At 35.4% G+C, this 18,522-nt stretch overlaps 3 protein-coding genes and 1 non-coding gene across 4 annotated transcripts; 2 read left to right on the top strand and 2 right to left on the bottom strand.

Moving 5' to 3' along the window:
- Positions 1-1,075: 1,075 nt before the first annotated feature.
- Positions 1,076-3,510, bottom strand: LOC111803206 (transmembrane protein 18). Its single transcript, XM_023687511.1, has 4 exons — positions 3,191-3,510; positions 2,995-3,100; positions 1,606-1,754; positions 1,076-1,449 (listed from the first exon to the last, which is right to left on the bottom strand). Exons 1-4 carry the CDS (start codon positions 3,329-3,331, stop codon positions 1,354-1,356), a joined length of 492 nt encoding a protein of 163 aa, XP_023543279.1. The 5' UTR covers positions 3,332-3,510; the 3' UTR covers positions 1,076-1,353.
- Positions 3,511-4,450: 940 nt separating this feature from the next.
- Positions 4,451-10,222, top strand: LOC111803159 (glutamyl-tRNA reductase-binding protein, chloroplastic-like). The gene is made up of 12 exons (XM_023687446.1): positions 4,451-4,674; positions 4,850-4,915; positions 5,652-5,744; positions 5,920-6,018; positions 6,144-6,239; positions 6,588-6,653; positions 6,754-6,844; positions 7,036-7,103; positions 7,193-7,258; positions 8,388-8,438; positions 8,773-8,837; positions 9,959-10,222. The coding sequence occupies exons 1-12, from the start codon at positions 4,513-4,515 to the stop codon at positions 10,011-10,013; spliced, it is 978 nt and encodes a 325-aa protein (XP_023543214.1). The 5' UTR covers positions 4,451-4,512; the 3' UTR covers positions 10,014-10,222.
- Positions 10,223-13,243: 3,021 nt separating this feature from the next.
- Positions 13,244-13,335, top strand: LOC111804596. Its single transcript, XR_002816559.1, has one exon. It is a non-coding gene; the product is annotated as a small nucleolar RNA snoR138 (small nucleolar RNA).
- Positions 13,336-14,320: 985 nt separating this feature from the next.
- Positions 14,321-16,086, bottom strand: LOC111803976. Its single transcript, XM_023688605.1, has 2 exons — positions 14,928-16,086; positions 14,321-14,797 (listed from the first exon to the last, which is right to left on the bottom strand). Exons 1-2 carry the CDS (start codon positions 15,663-15,665, stop codon positions 14,681-14,683), a joined length of 855 nt encoding a protein of 284 aa, XP_023544373.1. The 5' UTR covers positions 15,666-16,086; the 3' UTR covers positions 14,321-14,680.
- Between the last annotated feature and the right edge of the window lie 2,436 nt (positions 16,087-18,522).

Raw genomic sequence — 18,522 nt, 5'->3', positions numbered from 1 at the left:
CAGAGGTGAGCTCTTCTCATGTAACAGCAGACTAGTTTGAACCTGTCCTATGTAATAACTTCAATACAGCCATTCCATCTCCATTTTCAAGAGATATGAGGAAGATATTGTGAGATCCCGCATCGGTTAAGAAGAGAACGAAACATTCTATATAAAAGTGTGGAAACATCTTCCTAAAAGACACGTTTTAAAAACCTTGAGGAGAAGTCCAAAATGGAAGCCCAAAAAAGATAATATTTGCCAGCGATGAGCTTGAGATGTTACAAATGGTATCAGAGCCAGACATCGAACGATGTGAGTGATGAGGCTGAGCCCCAAAGGAGGGTGGACATGAGGCGGTGTGCCACATCGATGGGAGAAGAAAACGAGTGCCACCGAGGATGCTGGCCTCAAAGGGGGTGGATTGTGGGACCCTACATCGATTGGGAAGGAGAGCGAACCATTCTTTATAAGGGTATAGAAACTTTTCCCTAGGATACGCGTTTTAAAAACCTTGAGGGTAAGCCCAAAAGGGAAAACCAAAAGACGACAATCGGTGGACTCTCTAGTTTTAAAAACCTTGAGGGGAAGCCCAAAAGGGAAAACCCAAAGACGACAATCGGTGGACTCTTTAGTTTTAAAAACCTTGAGGGGAAGCCCAAAAGGAAAAACACAAAGATGACAATCAGTGGACTCTTTAGTTTTATCTCCTCAAGGAAAAACCCAAAGACGACAATCAGTAGACTCTTTAGTTTTAAAAACCTTGAGGGCCGTAGACTCTTTAGTTTTAAAAACCTTGAGGGCCGAAAGAGAAAACCCAAAAAGGCCAATATCTGCTAACAGTGGGCAATACAAGGGTGTAGAACCTCTCCCTAACATACCCATTTAGAAAACTTTGAGGGGAAGCCCGAAAGGGAAAACCTAAAGACGACAATACCTACTAGTGGTGGACTCTTTAGTTTTAAAAATCTTGAGGGAAAGCCCAAAAGGGAAAGTCCAAAGTGGATCTTACATATATTTTCCTTTTATAGTGATGCATATATTTTCCTTTTATAGTGATGCTGAGCCTTTTAATGGAAATAACTGTCGAATTTAGTCCTATAACAGTCCAAGACATTCAGTGAATGAAATCAGTAATGACAAAATATTTCTGGCCGAAGGAATTCCAGATACATAAAAAAGTGAGTGAATGTTGTATAAAGTTGATCACAATAATATCTATGGAGGCTATTCAATAAATAAGAAAAAGGGAATAAACAAAACCGCTCTTCGCATTGTACTCGCATCGGTCCAACGATCTCTGAGAAGGATAAGATACACAGCTACAAACTACCAGCAAAAGATATCAAAGCTAAAAAAGCTTCACCTTTGGGATTAGTCTTCTTTAGACTGTGAAAGTCGTGCTCGATTTCGAAGCTCAGCTCTTTTCCACCTGACTACTAGATAGCATAAGGTAAAAAGTGTGTTTATCTGCCATACAGAAATGAGAGTTCAGTTAAGTGTTCTTGACGTGGAAAACTAGACAACAAACGACAGAGAAATTATCCTTCAATGTGATGGGGCAATTGGATAGTATGGGGTTGTTCATCCGGGACATGAGGAAAAGAAGTAATAACGAGTACTTGCCAGAATTATCATTGAAATTAGGAGCAGTGGCCCAGACCAGAGTGTTGAAAGGAAAACTCCATTTGGATCAAAATAGTTCTGGGTGGCAAAATTCTTCCAGTTTTTGCTCAAGATTCTATTGATTCTTTCAGCAAAATATACACCAGCTACTGCATTACAAATACAAGTATGTAAGTACTCCAAATAAGGATTTCTTGTACTTGAAATGAAGAACAATTGGAGTTGAGAAATCCATGAAAAAAAATGTGCATATAGACTTGCAAAATATGATTGTGAACATAGGAAAATGTATAACAAACATGAAAGGGTTTTTAAGGGTTTTTGTAGAATACAGTAATCGCCTAAACTCACCGCTAGCAGATATTACTATTTTTGGGATTTCCCTTTCGAGCTTCCTCTCAACGTTTTTTAAAACGTGTCTGCTAGGGAGAGGTTTTCACACCCTTATAAATAATGTTTCGTTCTCCTCCCCAACCAATGTGGGATCTCACAGTAAAAAGAAAAGGAATATTTTTGTTGATTGGAATGCCAATTTTTTGCTAAAGAGGACAATCTCTGCTTGCAATGGGTTTGGGCCGTTACAAATGGCATCAAAGCCAAACATCGGGCGGTGTGCCAACAAGGACGTTGAACTCCAAAGGGGGTGTACACCAAACGATATGCCAGCGAGGAAGCTAAACCCCGAAGGGGGGTGGACACGAGGCGATGTACCGGCAAGGACGTTGGGCCCTGAAGGGGGGTGGATTAGGGGGTCCCACATCGATTGGAGGAGGGAACGAGTAGTAGCGAGGACGTTGGGCCCCGAAGGGGGGGTGGATTGTGAGATTCCATATTGGTTGGGAGGAGAATGAAGCATTTTTTATAAGGATGTGGAAATCTCTCCCTAGCATACGCATTCCCGAAAGGCAAAACCCAAAGAGGATAATATTTGCCAGTGGTGGGCTTGAGCCGTTACAAATGCAAAAAGGGTATTCTCCAAGAATGAAAGGACCAGCAATTAAGAAATACATGAATACGTACACATCAACATGCAAAATGTGAATATGGATTGTATCCACATTCATGTATACAAGCATCAAAAAAGCTTTATGGTTGGAAATCATAAACATCGATCACCGACTTTAATTCCAATCTGCAAATGTAATTATCTATAATTGCAGCCTTGATGCAGCAAATCATTTGCAAAAGGATATTTGAACCTCAGAATTCATCTCTAAGCTCGTGAAGTTTTCAAACCTAAATTCCTAGACTAGAACTCACTATTTTGACAGTACAGAGGATGCAATATGAACAGCAATCAAACATCTCAACATTGCACATCCATGAACAATGCTAATACATTTCAGAAAAATATAAATGAATAACGAGAAATAAAAGCAATAATCATACGTGCAAGAAGAAACAAGAACATCTGAAAGTTCGTGTGCTTCCTGGTAAAGATGGTAATTATCAGCAACAATCCATGAAAACCTAATAATCCGATCAACCAAGGTTCCTGCAAAATTAAACAAAAAAATACATAAAAATAATATAAAAATTCACACACCAGATCCGATGAGAGTTCTCGATTTCGATTGAATTTTACCTTCCAGTCAATAGCGTGGAAGAAACCGATAAAATTATCAACAGCTGGACGAAGACCAGATCGGAGTTCGGAGGAAAGTTTCTGAACCAGATCCGCCATTTGATCCATATGTTCTTCCATTGCAGATCTCAGCTCCTCCATTGATAGAAATCAAATTGAAGAGTCAAATGCGATTATGGAGTGCACACTTCTCTCTCAGCTGTGAGGACTGTAAATTTCGTCTCCTCGATCTTCGGTTATCGTTCAAACCCAAAGCCTCGAGCTCGACCTGAAATCACGGCACGAAACGACGGCGTTCAACGCCTAAATTTATCTTCCCCAATTTTGAGCATTATTAATATTTATTTTTTAAAAAAATTAAATTATTAAAAATATCCCGTAAATTTTTTAATTTTTATATATGTTAACACATTATATAAATAAATAAATAAAATGAAAAGTCGAGACAAACCCTCGAACCAATTACCTAATGGTTCGTATGTTTAGTCTAATAGTTTGTCATTCGGTTCAGTCGAATCGGTTAACCGAGACAAACCCGTGTCTTTATTATAACATACTAATGACATTTAAAAGTTTTTTTTTTGAGAAACGTGCAATAGTCAACATCTCGACAAAACTATGTCATAAAAAGTATAACTATACGCAACGTAACTTTGGACCTATTCATACGGCTCTAATTCCTCACCGTTTGAGTTCATCATCGTTGTAGTCACACAGCTCTACCCAAGTCTGTAAAATACGCTTCAGACCCGATCCTAACTCTAATCTACTATTATGCATTGTGTAGTCTGTTTATTGTTACCGATTAATTAATAGGGTAGTCGGTCTAGCCCTAGTGATATCACGACGTGAAGATGACATAGAGAGGGGGCGACACTTGTGGTCTGCCTATAGTCCTTTGCCCTACTCCGATAAGATCACAACTAAGAAGTTGTCGGAAACTTCATTTTTTTTCCATCTGTTTACTGCTTCCCGTCCTTACTTTATTTTGAATATTTCATGTGTTTTTTTAGCCAATTGACTCGGTAATGATCCGACTTTTCGTATACTTACTGACTACATACGTCACTAAACACTAAAAATTTGTATCTTAAAATATATGAAAATATAAAATGCCTTCGATTTATTTTATTTCAATAAATAAATTAACTCCAATTATTATTTCAGAAATAATATTTAACCAATAAAAAAAAAATTTGAAAAGTTTTTCCAATAAATATATTTTTGCAAAAAATAAAAAAAGAAAATTATTTTCTTTTATTTCGAAAATCAAGAGCCGCGTGGAGTTCGTTTAGTCGGCCGGCGAGGGAGTACCGTGAACAATGGCGACTGTGGTGCCGCATTCCTTAACCCTCCGATTTTGTTCTCGCACTGCGTTGAATGGCCGAATTGCCTCTCACTTTCCCCGTTCTTTGATCTCCTCTTTCAATCCTCGTTTTCGTCTTTCATTTTCCATGGCTGCGTCAACGGAGTCCACTCCTCAGGTACCTCTTTATCTCCTTTTTTGCAGCCATCGATTCGCTGTTTAATTTCTAGTTTCTTGTTGATTGCATTCGTGCGGGAACAATTTTGAAACATAGGAAAGATATTTACTGTCTTTCACTCTTTTTTTTTTTTTTTTTTTTTTTTTTTTTTTTTTTTTTTTTTTTTTTTTTTNAGATTGTAGCGTCTGGCGATGCTAACAGGGAACAAATTGATGTCTCGAAGTTGATTCAAGCTCATCAGGTATTTATTTCTTTTGATATTATGCTTCGTCGCGCGAGTAGTGATTGTTGGATGATGAAAGTCCTACCTCGGCTAATTTAGGGAATGATCATGGGTTTATAAACAAGGAATACTCTCTCCATTGGTATGAGACCTTTTGGGGAAGCCCAAAACAAAGCCATGAGAGCTTATGCTCAAAGTGGACAATATCATACTATTGTGGATAGTCGTGTTCATCTAACATGGTATCAGAACCATGCCCTAAACTTAGTGGTGCCAATAGATTGGTAAATCCTCAAATGTCGAACAAAGGACTCCAAAAGAAAAAGAGTCAAGCCTCTTCGAAGACAGTAAAAAATGACTAAGACTACAAAGGAGTCGAGTCTCGATTAAAGGGAGGTGTACTTTGTTCGAGGGGAAGTGTTGGATGATGAAAGTCCCACATCCCCTAATTTAGGGAATGATCATGTCTTTATGATCCTGGGTTTATAAACAAAGAATACTCTCTCCATTGGTATGAGGCATTTTGGGGAAGCCCAAAGCAAAGCCATGAGAGCTTATGCTCAAAGTGGACAATATCATACCATTGTGGAGAGTCGTGTTCATCTAACAGTGATGTATAACCTGTTTCGTTAGTGCAAAGATTGGCGCTGGTGATGATTATCTTTTCATTCTCGAGATTTTATGATTGAGTTTAGTTGTTTGATGTGTTTTGTGTATTTATCAAGTTCTTGCTGAATGTGAATCAATGTTTTAGGAAAAAGCGGCTCGGTTTTCGCTTTCACCAGCTGAAGAGATTCGAACACTAATGGATCAGAGAGTGCGCGGCATGCTCTCCACCTTTTCCCGGGTTTTCACTCTCTTTTGATCTTTAGTCCTGTTATCTCCATTGGAATTTGCTGCATAACTGTTTGCCACAGAATTGTGACTCGTACTCCTAGCGTACATTGAAATCTGATTTCTTTTTAGTCACTTACATTTGATTGGCTTCTTATTCCTAAGTAATAAGATCTGCTCCTGTGCAGAGATTTGAAGGTTATCCGTCTGGATCTTTTGTTGATTTTGCATGCGATGCTGATGGTACTCCTATACTTGCTGTGAGCAGCCTAGCAGAGCACGCTAAGGTATCATTTATCCTTATGCACCCATTGACAAGTTAGGTATTATTAGCAATTCGTATACTTCATTGGATTTTATGTGTTTAAGTAATCGTTAATTGTTATAAGTTTGGTCTTTCTTTTCTGTGCAGAACTTGGCTACTAATCCAAAGTGCTCGTTGCTTGTAGCAAAAGAACCTGAGGATAGGGGAACTTTAGTGGTCACTCTTCATGGTGATGCTGTGGCTGTAAGATATATGGCTTATGTTTACCATTTATTTCTTCTTTCCATGTCTCAGTCTATGTGATATCCCACGTTGGTTGGGGAGGAGAACAAACCACCCTTTATAAGGGTGTGGAAACCTTCCCCTAGCAGACGCGTTTTAAAGCCTTGAGGGGAAGCCCGAAAGAGAAAGCCCAAAGAGGACAATATCTACTAGCGGTGGATCTGGGCCGTTACAGTCTATCTCATTGCTTGTATACTGTCAACAGAAACGCATAGATATGTGTCTTGTTCTTGTGTCTTACAGGCAAGTGTTATTTTTGGTTGATGCTTTGGCATGTCAATCTAAATAATGTTCTTGTTTACCGTTTAGGTTCCTGAAGAAGATAGACTTGCTGTTCGTGCTGCATATTTGTCCAAGCATCCAAATGCATTTTGGGTAGCTAATACTAATATCCAGAATACTTTATGTTTTTCATCAGATGTTTCTTCCAGTCTACACTTAAAAGATGAATAAACTACTTCCAACCTATGTTAAGGTTGACTTCGGCGACTTCCAATTCGTGTACATCAAACCAAAAGTAATACGATACGTGTCTGGAGTCGCAACAGCTTCTTTGGCTTCAGGAGGTTTGTGTACATAGTCTTCCCCTTTTAATTTCTTTTGCACATAAAGCTTTGGCATATATTTTTCATTCAAAACAAAGAAGAGAACTTGAAGCTGGTTTCACACTGTGCTTAACTCTAAAATGTCTTATTGCTTTATATAAGTCGTGTTCTTGTCACACTGACATCTAACTTTTCCTCCTTTTTAATCCAAGAACTAAGCGGTGAAGAGTACAAGGCAGCACAAGTTGATCCGGTAGCTCAATTTTCAAAGCCTATAACGGTGATAGCATCATCTCAAGATCTTGGTTGTTACTTAAATTTTAACTTTGAATTACATATTTTCTGAATCAGATGCTGTATTTTTTTTAGTCTCACATGAATAGGGATCATGCTGAAGATACAAAGAACATTGTGAGACACTGGACATCTATTCCGGTAAAATTAATATGATCTAGATATATGTTTTTGTTTAATTCATCTTTATTGGGACGATTTAATATTTGGTTAGTTTAATTTTTGGTCAGATTCTGGACTGTGTAATCAGGGTAGGCGACTGGGTCTAAATTAGACTTAGAACTCTAGAGTAATGTTCGACCCCAAATTACCAAGGTGTACTTATGTAAGAAAGGAAGAAAACAAGGGTCAGGAAATGTAAGTATGTGAAGTGGAGGGCTGTTTGTGGGGAAGATGTATAAGCTGTGATTTTGTGGGAACCATTAGATTCGGGTAGTTATACTCTTCTAATTGAAAATGAAGCGAATTATTGATTGTGTCATAAAGAATCAAATATGAACACTACGGCTGGAGTTTTATGAAAAAAGCCAAAGAAGTCAGTCAGAATGTATTTGTCTCGAGTCGAGCTTCTTTCACTCTGGGGATCTTTGAATAGGAAAAAGAGTGGATCTGCAAAGGGAAGAGGAGTTAGAGCAGGGAACAATGGGCATCCCCACCTGGAAAACAAAGAGTAGAGTCAGAAGGACCTGACGCAACTCTACTACCGGCTTTCCTACCAAAAAGCTAACCCAACCGAAGGAAATTACATAAGGTCTCTGGGCTATAAAGAATCTCATTCCTTCCTACCTTTCTTCCCCTGTTTCCGAGATCGATATAGCCCTCTCGAAACCTAGCTGTTAGAGTTGCATTTCCGGGCTAATATTCTACTTAATCCCCGAATGGGTACTTTCACCCTTCTCCCTCCTGCAAGGTATAGAACAACTAAGGTGTGGGCCCTCCTCGCTTGCTTTGGTTCTGCTTCCGTGGTGACCAAGAAGCAAGAGNAATACATAATTCGAGAGTGAACAGGTAGCTTTTGTGAATAAGCAACATCCCAATATACTTGTATATCAGTTTTAAGGGTTTAGGGCATCGCTACAAAATAACTATTGTTTTTTTGTCTTTTTAGAATTCATAGGAACACAACATATAGTTTTCTAAGGGAAAGAGAGAGACAGAGAGAGACGATGTCCCACCATGTTCTTGTTCTAATGTGTTTGCAGCATATAATTAATGTGTACATATGATGATGAACTATCCATATGAGACCGTACTACTATTCTATCTGCAGGTTGATTCTGCCATCATGCTGGATTTGGATAGCCTTGGTTTTAATGTTGAGGTATTGATACTACCAATTAAATTATTTGTAAACCTTTTTTCCTTGTAATTTCACAAAAAGATATTATCCTTCAAGTTCTCCGATCTAAAGTATAGCAGAACACGATGTTGTGAACCATTAATCTTGACTGGAAGAAATGACAATATAGATAATTGGACGCAGGAATTCTAGCCTTTATGCTTTGTTATATTTATCGAATCGCGTCCAATCTATCGAGCTATTAAATCAATATTTGCTGATAATATATACTTCAACAGAAGGTGTTTTGATTTCAGTTCTAGTTTCTAAAGGCCATATCTTGTTTTGCTTATATGATTTCATCTTGTTCATTTAGGCTGGTTATCAGGGGAGTTCATTTAAGCTTCGCGTACCGTTTCCAAGACGAGCAGAAAATAGAAAGTGAGACTTCTTATCCTTGAATTATCAGTGCCAAGGCAAAAAGTTGTCTGTTGCGTGCTTTTTTGTGCAGTTGTATGGTTCTTTGCATCCTTGAATTTACTATTTTTTCGATCAATTGCTTCTATAGAAATAATTGTTCCTTAAACTTTAGGGATGATTCAATTTCCTTGCAATTTTATCTGTTTAAATCCTGAACTCCCTCAAGGCCAAGTTAGAAGATTAACTAAAAATCAAACAACCAATCATCCAAAATCCTACTCCAAAAACACCAAATCCTAACCACGAAAACACCCAAAAATCAACCAAAAAAGCAAAGTAACAAAATAAAAAAAGAACCAAACTCAGAGCCATGATGGCCATACCTAATATAATAAAATGAAGGCACAATTCTTGTTCACAACCATAATACTAGCACCTTGGCAGTCACAGATTACGAGAATACTATCATCTAGCCATATATCTCTACAAGGATAGAATTCAACTAATTAAAGGTTTTAGATTCACTACGTATTCAAGTTCAGACTTTCTTTTGGTGAAATTAAAATTTTATGTTGGAATTGACTCTCACCCATTAGGAAATTGGATATGTTTTGTGTTGATCTAATGGTTGTGAGCATTGTATCAATATATGGAATTTCTTTCTCCATGTAACATTGCATAAAAGGCTATTATTACAAAATACATACAATATGCTGGAAGAAACATTATGAAGAGCATAAATTTCTGAGAACGGTAATGCAATCAATGATTGTTGAATCAATAAATTATGACTTGGAAATCTTAAATATCTAAATCGAGAGTGCACTTTCGTGTAGAGATGTATCTTTTCATCTATATTTTGACTTTTTTTTTTTTTTTTTTTTTACCATTCTTGTATTTTGGATGTAGAGATACATCTTTTCATCTATTTGGTTCTTGTTTTTAAGATTTACTGAAGAATTCAAGTGTTTCTTCAACAAAAGTGAAAATCATAGTCCAGAAATGAGGAAGAAACAAACATAAATTTCAAAATTATAACATAAAAAATGAAATCGTTATCAAACAAGACTCGATTATTTGTGGATATAATAGGATTGTTATTTGAAAATTTCTACTAACTTTATTTTATTCCACATTTCTAGAGATGTGAAGACTCTTGTGGTGGAAATGCTAGAAGCTGCTAAGCCTCAAGCTTAACCATCGTCACAGGAAGATGTCCACTATGCGTTCTCTGTCTAATGCTTATATTAAACTTGTCACAACTTTTCTGAGCTTGCTCTTGACATCTTTAAGCCTTAACAATACCTCTCATAAAGTAGTTTTAAGTTATACATGGCATCTGAAAAACAACCCATACATGTAGAATTTGATTACAAATTTAAATGATCACTTTTAAATTCACTTTATTTTTTTGTGAATGAAATGGCAGGGTAGATTTGATGAGGAGGGGCCATGATGATCATCAAACGTGATAATCATGTAAGGATTCTCCAGCCCTTTTTTTCTTGTTCAGTCATTTGTTTGATACACCTTTTTTTACTCAAATCTGAGTTCTGATTTAAAGTTGAGCAATTAGATTAATCGAAATATCTCAAAATTGATTAGGTTGAATTTCAAAACTACATGTTCGAAGTTTTAATTTTATATCTTATAAGTCCCTTAAATTAATAATTTCTTAAATTTTTAATTTGATGTCCTATATGATTTTTTTAATTTTTGGTCTAACATATCATTGACGTGTTCTACATTTTTTAAAATTTGTGGACGTGTTCTACATTTTGTAGAATTTGTGGACGTGTTCTACATTTTTTAGAATTTGTGGACGTGTTCTACATTTTTTAAAATTTGTGGACGTGTTCTACCTTTTTTTAAAAATTTGTGGACAGATTCTATATTTTTTAAAATTTGTAGATGCAGGATATGCAAATTAGAAGTTTATTGTCTTGTTAATTTGATATCAATTAATTAGTAAATTTTTAGAAAATTTTGGAATGTATCGAAATCTATTAAACATTTTTAAAGACTTAAATGTAAAGTTCGATGATCTATAAGGTACTTTCTAAAATATACTAATCAAATAAACACAAATTTTAACTTCAAATATATATTTTGAAATTTGGGATTCGGTCGGGTTTACTTGAATAGAATATAAAGTTGAATCAACTTGAATATGTCAAATTCAAACTTGTTTAAGAGAGTGATATCTTTGCATCACTAGTTATTCTTTAATTATCTACTTGTGTTTTTTCTTATATTCAACTTCAAAGTTCATGATTATTGGAGTCATCTTAAAATCTCGATACGAGTTGAACTGTTTTGGGGAATTTATCCTATCTCGAGAGGGAGAAAAGGCACAGAAACTTTGCATACATTATAAGATTAGTACCTAAATTTTGAGATTAATGTTTATTCGATTCGTGAACTTTCAAAAGTGTATAATTGATCTTACACTTTCGAAACACCTTAGGTCTCTAAACTTTAATTTTGTGCCGTATTTGAATTTTGAGATTAATGTTATTTTGTTCATAAACTTTCAAAAAATTTAATAGATTGTAAACTTTCAAAAACTAATTTATATATAATATATAAATTTGAATTATATATTTAATGGAATCGTTTAATTTTGGTTCTAATATTTTGGAAAACTGGAAAATTATAAATCATACAATCTATAGGGACATTTTATGGGTATAATTTATAAGAATATATACATATTGAACATAATCATAATAAAATATTATAAAAATTATATATGTAAAAAAATGCATTACCAGTTGTTAATAATTATTATAGCTAATCAATATCTATCTTAATCAGCATATGATATAATTATAGGTATGCCAATAACTAAATGAATCAAAGTCTAAGTCAATTCTATAATTTATCAATTATGATACATTTCATAATAAAAAAATAATTATAATATATAATAAGCTAAATTAATAAAAATACATCTAGTTTAATTTTTTTTATTAATTTCCTTCCATTTTTTAAGAAATTTAAAAATATATTTTTACCACAATTAACCTTTTGTCTCTATTAAAAAAAAATTTAAAAATTCCTCCAAACCTTATAATAATGTTATTTTTTAAACTTTATATATATTTTTGAAACGTGGTACTAACCGTTCATACATATTTTTTAAAACGTGGTAATGTAATGGTATTCTTGGTAATAACGGTATATTCTTAAATTTAATTTAAAAAATTAAGATATTTTTTAAGTTTTACTTTCGAAATTTATTGAATACTTATTAATAACTTTCAAAATTTAAGAATTTTTTTTCATAGGATAATATTTTTTTTAAAAAGTCATAGGATAACATTTTATAAAATCCTTTAATGATGGAAAATTTTACTTCCATTCATCACCATCATTATTACTATGGTAACTTTCAATTTTTACCCTTTTCAATTTCCACTTTAAAATTTTAATTTCTATTAATCTAATTTTTTTTTTAGTAATTTTTACTCTCTAATTTAATTTTATTACTTTACTTACGTTAAAATATTTACCCTTAAAAAAATTAAAATTTATCCAAAATTAAATTTGATTAATGCTTAAATTAATGTCAATATAAGCATACCGTGACCAAAAGTTTAAAAGTTCGAAAACTTTTACATTCATATGTCATACCTGAATTCATACTACTTTTAACACAAAGTTTCGGAGAGCTTAAATCTGCTTGGATAGAAGTTATGGACCCTTCCTTATGGAAATAGTTCTTTACCGTAAGGAACCCATTTCAGTATTAAAGAGTCGATTTTAACCCACACAACCAAAGACATTCTACCCAGTAATGGGGATACTATAGATCCTGCTTGAAAGAAATGGAAGATATCGTTGATAAATAGTCGAAAATATTCCACGATAGTTTATGCTGTTAAACCAACTCTCCTACAAGCTCTCGAGAGTCCATTCATCTTACCTACATGAGCTTTGGCAATATTGTCGATCGTATCCGAGGGTTAAAATTGTAATTTTTTTTTCTTTTTTTTTATGATAAAAATTGATACCCAAAAATTTAGGAATATACATTCCATTTTACTCCGAATTATTATGATGAATTTTCATAGAAGGGTAATATAGTAATTTCATGTTACGCACTTTCTAGACTAAGGTCCGGCCCAGCCCATCTAGGATCCAGACCCGATTCGAAAAGCCCAAATCGGACCCTACATTAGAAACCCTAAACCAAATGTCGCCATTAAATTGTTCCCGCCCCCGTTCATACACACATCGTGGATTCACTGCAAAATTTCAAAGCAATGAATTAATTCTCTCTGTTTTTCTCTCACATTTTGTGTTCGTCGCCTGTTTCTGCAAGATCTTTCTTCTAATTTTGCTAATGGTTTTCGGTTCTTCGATTTGGGGGAGAAAATGAAAATGGAAATGGAAATGGAAATTGAAATGGTTTTCGTTTCAAATCAGCCTTCGAATAACTAGAAGGTGCGAATTATTATGCAACACCGTCTGGTTCAGACAAAGGCTTACATCAATTGATTTGGAATTAATATTATTCCGTTTCCGAATCTGTTTGAGGGAGTCGAACGCTTTTTCTTTCGTTCCTCTCCTAGATAGCTTCGGACATATCTCTTCCTCCCCCCATATCTTTTGAATCTGCGTCGTTTTAGCTCTTCTGGTAACGAATTTGATGTGAATTCTCTTAGCTTTTTGCGAATCTAAGCTATCTGAATTGGATCTTCTTTTTTTTTTAGGTGAATCTAATCTATCTGTTGCGAATGTTTAAAACCGAATAGTGATTAAATAAAGCTTTGTAGATTAGTCATACTGGTATTCTGTAGTTGGATTTGCCCTAAGAATTTGATAGTCTGCGCGTATATGATTGTGATATACGGTGTTGATTACGTAAATGTTTTGCGTTGTTTGATACATTGGTGTTTCGTCAGTAATATAAGTGGCCAAGCTTTGTTATGTTGTCAAGTTGTCGAGTCTTGGTTAGATATTTTGTGACTAGTTCAAAACCCACCACGGATCTTTCACCTTCTGAAGTGGGTCATGATTCTTGAATCTCTTTCCCTTCCATTGTATTCCAGAGTTCTTGAATTATTTGATCTGATGTATTTAGTATTATTGTTCCCTATTCATATCTTGAAAAATGAATAGAGAGATGATTCTCTTTTAGATTTTTACTTGCTCCATCGTTCAGTGGGTCAGTCTGTCAATTAAATTCCAATATTTTGCCTAGCATTTCGCTTCAGTGGGTCAGTATTATTGGTTGTAAGGGATTTCTTGCCCCTCAACAACTCATAACCAAGATGAGTAAATGGGTAACAATAGCAACATCTTTCTTGCCCATGTACCTAAATTTAACTCGGTCATATCTCAATTTTCTTTCCCATGGCAAGTTTTCTTATGGTCAAGAAATCTCTGGTCTCTGTAATTGAGTTATTGATGCTTTAAATTCTGGAAATTGGTCCTGCGATTGTGGTTTGTACTGCTGAGATCGTCAGGAAACAATGGATTTCAGCGAATTTTGAAGGTAAACTCAGATTCAAGGCACATTTATTATAGTAGGACAAAGGTTATAAACCGTGTTACAGTAATCACTGTATACGGACTAAAATGGTGTTCTAAGCAATAAATATTGTTCCACTTCTCCAGAATGACCATAATGGCAGACACAACAAAACCATACAAGCCCATAAAGTTCATAGTTGAACAACACTCAGTATTTTCAGACACAGTAGGAAACCATCCAATTTCATCCAAGTAGCATTCCTAAACTATTTTTTTGTTCTTAAAGCTATAATCTCTATGTACAGACATGGTAATATTTGCATAAATTGATAGAACTAGGCCTTCGCTCTTCCTTGAAGAAAGACTCTGAACTCTTGGTTTCCTTAGATCTCATCGTAGTGGCCCCCACAGGTTATGTGAGCCCATATCTGTGGACGACCTCTTGTTGCTGTGATCGCTTCATTTAATCTAGTAGCCTGCTGAACTGCCTGCTTTAATTTCTGCAATCAGATGTCATGAAATAAGCTCTTCCGCAGTTTATGGGTAAACATTTTACTGAATTCCTAAGAAAATATTGCTTATTCATTACTCTGTGAGGTAAAAGTTTCATAGTAGTTTTGAATTGCTGACCTTATCATGGGTATAGATCTGGATTCTCAGCTTATGTTGGCTGCCTCCATGAAACAGAATACAAATAGTGGCAGCTGCAACACCAAAGGAGCAAATGGCACCAATCCCATTTAAGCTCCACTTGAATATGTTTAGCCCACCGTTGGATCCATCCCAATTCATCTCGTCTTTGTTGCTTTTCTGGCTCATCAAATTCATTCTGGGGGAGTTAGTCATGTTGTTCTCTGTACCCTCGCCCCCATCATCAAATTGATAATGTCCAACATCAATTTGAGACTTTGTTCCCTTGTTACTGGATCTGGGTGAGTCTATTTTCATGTCGACGAATTCATTTTCCTTCATTTTCTTGAAGAAAACTTGAGTAACAGGATCTTGATCGGTGGTTTCCACACCTCCTTTCTGATGCTTCTCACTCATGGATGATGGCACAACACCGATCACCATGGGCTCCTTGTCTTTTTCTTTCAGGGCCATTAAATCATCTGGGACTTTGATAATTGGGGTGTCCAGTTGAATATGAACAGGAATCGGCTGTTTAGGCAAGAACCCTGAAGAACTCCTTGGCGGTTGGGTGATATGCTTAGAATCCATTGATGGGCACAGGAAGTAGTTCATGTCGAACACAATTTTGGCATCAGAAGCTGCAGTTCTGTTGGCCGAGACGATCTTCTTCTTCTGATCATCTTTGTAATCAAGCAACCCATCATCAGAGAGGATTTCCCAGTCATGGAGATCCATTTTTTTTTTGTTTCTTCTCTTCCTTCCACAACAGAGGGTGAGTTTATACGGAAGAAGAATCAAAACTTCAAACCCTCCGGTGTCTTGTAGCTCTTGGACATGGGACTGCCAAAAGCAAAGAACTTGATATTGCTTTGAGTGCTTATCCTTTTTATTTCTCCCAAACAGTAATGACAAAAGGGATGATGGGTCAGTTAGGGACCCACCAAGAACTCAAATGATAAACCTTCTTGGATTCTAGCTTCTTCTGTTCTTCATTTGTGAATATGTTTTTCATTCAATTCAGAGGAATAAAGATGAATTGTTGACCATTGCAGGTGAATTTTGAGAAGAGGTGATGATTCTAAGATGCCACAGCCTCAGAGGAATGGAGCCAAAACAATTAAAAAAGGGTGTCGGTTGCTTGCTGGGATTGTCTAGAAACCATAAGCAAAATAGATAAGTTTCAGTTTATTAAATATAATTTTTGATGAGAAGGAAGAGGAAAGTTAGAGGTTTTGTGTAAACGCAGCTGTCCATAGCTAAGGCCTAAGAATCTTCTCATTCACATTACCTTTATTGATTGGTTTCTTTTTCTCTCTTTTATTCTTTTATCTCTTCTCTTTACACTACCTTTGATAGTTTAACGGTGCTTTTAGGTTACCTCTATATTTAGTATTGAATTTTTTATTTGGTTTTTAAACTTTTGAAATTAGAAACGTCCATGGGACGAGTTTGGAGATGGTGATGGTATTCGTGCTTCTTTGCTTCCTAGTTTAACCTATTCCCCACATAATTTTTCACTTATGGGGTTAGAGCAAGGCAAGATTGATTCTCTACTTTATGGGAATTTAGCAAGGACCCTCTCCATTGTGGGGTTGACGATGATATATAATAAGCTAAAGTAGACAATATCTACTAGCGTTTTTGAGCTGTTATAGATGATATCAGAGTCAGTCACCAAACGATACGGGTGTGCTTGAGCTGTTATAGGTGATATCAGAGTCAGTCACCAGACGATACGNCATCAGAGAGGATTTCCCAGTCATGGAGATCCATTTTTTTTTTGTTTCTTCTCTTCCTTCCACAACAGAGGGTGAGTTTATACGGAAGAAGAATCAAAACTTCAAACCCTCCGGTGTCTTGTAGCTCTTGGACATGGGACTGCCAAAAGCAAAGAACTTGATATTGCTTTGAGTGCTTATCCTTTTTATTTCTCCCAAACAGTAATGACAAAAGGGATGATGGGTCAGTTAGGGACCCACCAAGAACTCAAATGATAAACCTTCTTGGATTCTAGCTTCTTCTGTTCTTCATTTGTGAATATGTTTTTCATTCAATTCAGAGGAATAAAGATGAATTGTTGACCATTGCAGGTGAATTTTGAGAAGAGGTGATGATTCTAAGATGCCACAGCCTCAGAGGAATGGAGCCAAAACAATTAAAAAAGGGTGTCGGTTGCTTGCTGGGATTGTCTAGAAACCATAAGCAAAATAGATAAGTTTCAGTTTATTAAATATAATTTTTGATGAGAAGGAAGAGGAAAGTTAGAGGTTTTGTGTAAACGCAGCTGTCCATAGCTAAGGCCTAAGAATCTTCTCATTCACATTACCTTTATTGATTGGTTTCTTTTTCTCTCTTTTATTCTTTTATCTCTTCTCTTTACACTACCTTTGATAGTTTAACGGTGCTTTTAGGTTACCTCTATATTTAGTATTGAATTTTTTATTTGGTTTTTAAACTTTTGAAATTAGAAACGTCCATGGGACGAGTTTGGAGATGGTGATGGTATTCGTGCTTCTTTGCTTCCTAGTTTAACCTATTCCCCACATAATTTTTCACTTATGGGGTTAGAGCAAGGCAAGATTGATTCTCTACTTTATGGGAATTTAGCAAGGACCCTCTCCATTGTGGGGTTGACGATGATATATAATAAGCTAAAGTAGACAATATCTACTAGCGTTTTTGAGCTGTTATAGATGATATCAGAGTCAGTCACCAAACGATACGGGTGTGCTTGAGCTGTTATAGGTGATATCAGAGTCAGTCACCAGACGATACGGGTGTGCTTGAGCTGTTATAGGTGATATCAGAGTCAGTCATCAGATGATACGGGTGTGCTTGAGCTGTTATAGGTGATATCAGAGTCAGTCATCAGACGATACGAGTGTGCTTGAGCTGTTATAAGTGATATCAGAGTCAGTCATCAGACGATACGGGTGTGCTTGAACTGTTATAAGTGATATCAGAGTCAGTCACTAGACAATGCGGGTGTCCTTGAGCTGTTACAAATGAAATTAGAGTCAGTCAACTGGTCGTGAGCACAATGAATTTTTTTCCTCTTTTTTATATAAATGAATTCTCGTACTTGCCTCTATTTGGCTAACAAGAAAAATCTTTATCTTTTCCCACTCTTTCTCCTCTTTTCCATTTAAACGGAAATTTCACACCGTATCTAGGTTGGTCTTCATGGAACTTTTTATTTTTATTTTTTAAATTTTATTAATAATTAATGTTTAGTTTTTCTATGGGTTACTTGTGCAACAAAAAATAAACAAATAAAAAAAATAAAAAAAAAAGGTCTATTGGGACAAATTATTTTATTAAGTCAATTTGAATAACTTCTAAATTTAATGGAAAACACATTTTAAATCACTAAACACACCCTTTGAATTGTTCATACTTTCTTTTAAAATAATAATCATTATTATAATAATTCCCAAATTTACTCCATTATTTGTTATTTTTAGATTTTTCTTTTACAAAATAATAATTTTTACTATTTTCCATATTTCCATTGCTTAAATTTGAGTGGGTTAATATTTGACTGTAAGAATCTAACACGATTCGGTTTGGGTTAAAAAAAATGAATCCAACC

The sequence above is a fragment of the Cucurbita pepo genome, chromosome LG10 (genome assembly GCF_002806865.2).
Source record: "Cucurbita pepo subsp. pepo cultivar mu-cu-16 chromosome LG10, ASM280686v2, whole genome shotgun sequence".
In the NCBI taxonomy this organism is placed as follows: Eukaryota; Viridiplantae; Streptophyta; class Magnoliopsida; order Cucurbitales; family Cucurbitaceae; genus Cucurbita; species Cucurbita pepo.
Note: the sequence above shows the minus strand (reverse complement) of the source record. Positions and strands in the feature narration are given on the sequence as shown.

What these genes read in the sequence shown, in the direction of transcription:
- LOC111803206 (XM_023687511.1), bottom strand. Translation starts at nt 3,331, where the DNA reads ATGGAGGAGCTGAGATCTGCAATGGAAGAACATATGGATCAAATGGCG. An exon ending in TCCACGCTATTGACTGGAAG is followed by an intron (nt 3,101 to 3,190) that starts GTAAAATTCAAT and finishes TTAATTTTGCAG; the next exon opens with GAACCTTGGTTGATCGGATT. An exon ending in TAATTTCAATGATAATTCTG is followed by an intron (nt 1,450 to 1,605) that starts GCAAGTACTCGT and finishes TCTGTATGGCAG; the next exon opens with ATAAACACACTTTTTACCTT.
- LOC111803159 (XM_023687446.1), top strand. Translation starts at nt 4,513, where the DNA reads ATGGCGACTGTGGTGCCGCATTCCTTAACCCTCCGATTTTGTTCTCGC. An exon ending in AGCATCCAAATGCATTTTGG is followed by an intron (nt 6,654 to 6,753) that starts GTAGCTAATACT and finishes ACCTATGTTAAG; the next exon opens with GTTGACTTCGGCGACTTCCA. An exon ending in GCCTTGGTTTTAATGTTGAG is followed by an intron (nt 8,439 to 8,772) that starts GTATTGATACTA and finishes TTGTTCATTTAG; the next exon opens with GCTGGTTATCAGGGGAGTTC.
- LOC111803976 (XM_023688605.1), bottom strand. Translation starts at nt 15,665, where the DNA reads ATGGATCTCCATGACTGGGAAATCCTCTCTGATGATGGGTTGCTTGAT. An exon ending in AGATCTATACCCATGATAAG is followed by an intron (nt 14,798 to 14,927) that starts GTCAGCAATTCA and finishes ATCTGATTGCAG; the next exon opens with AAATTAAAGCAGGCAGTTCA.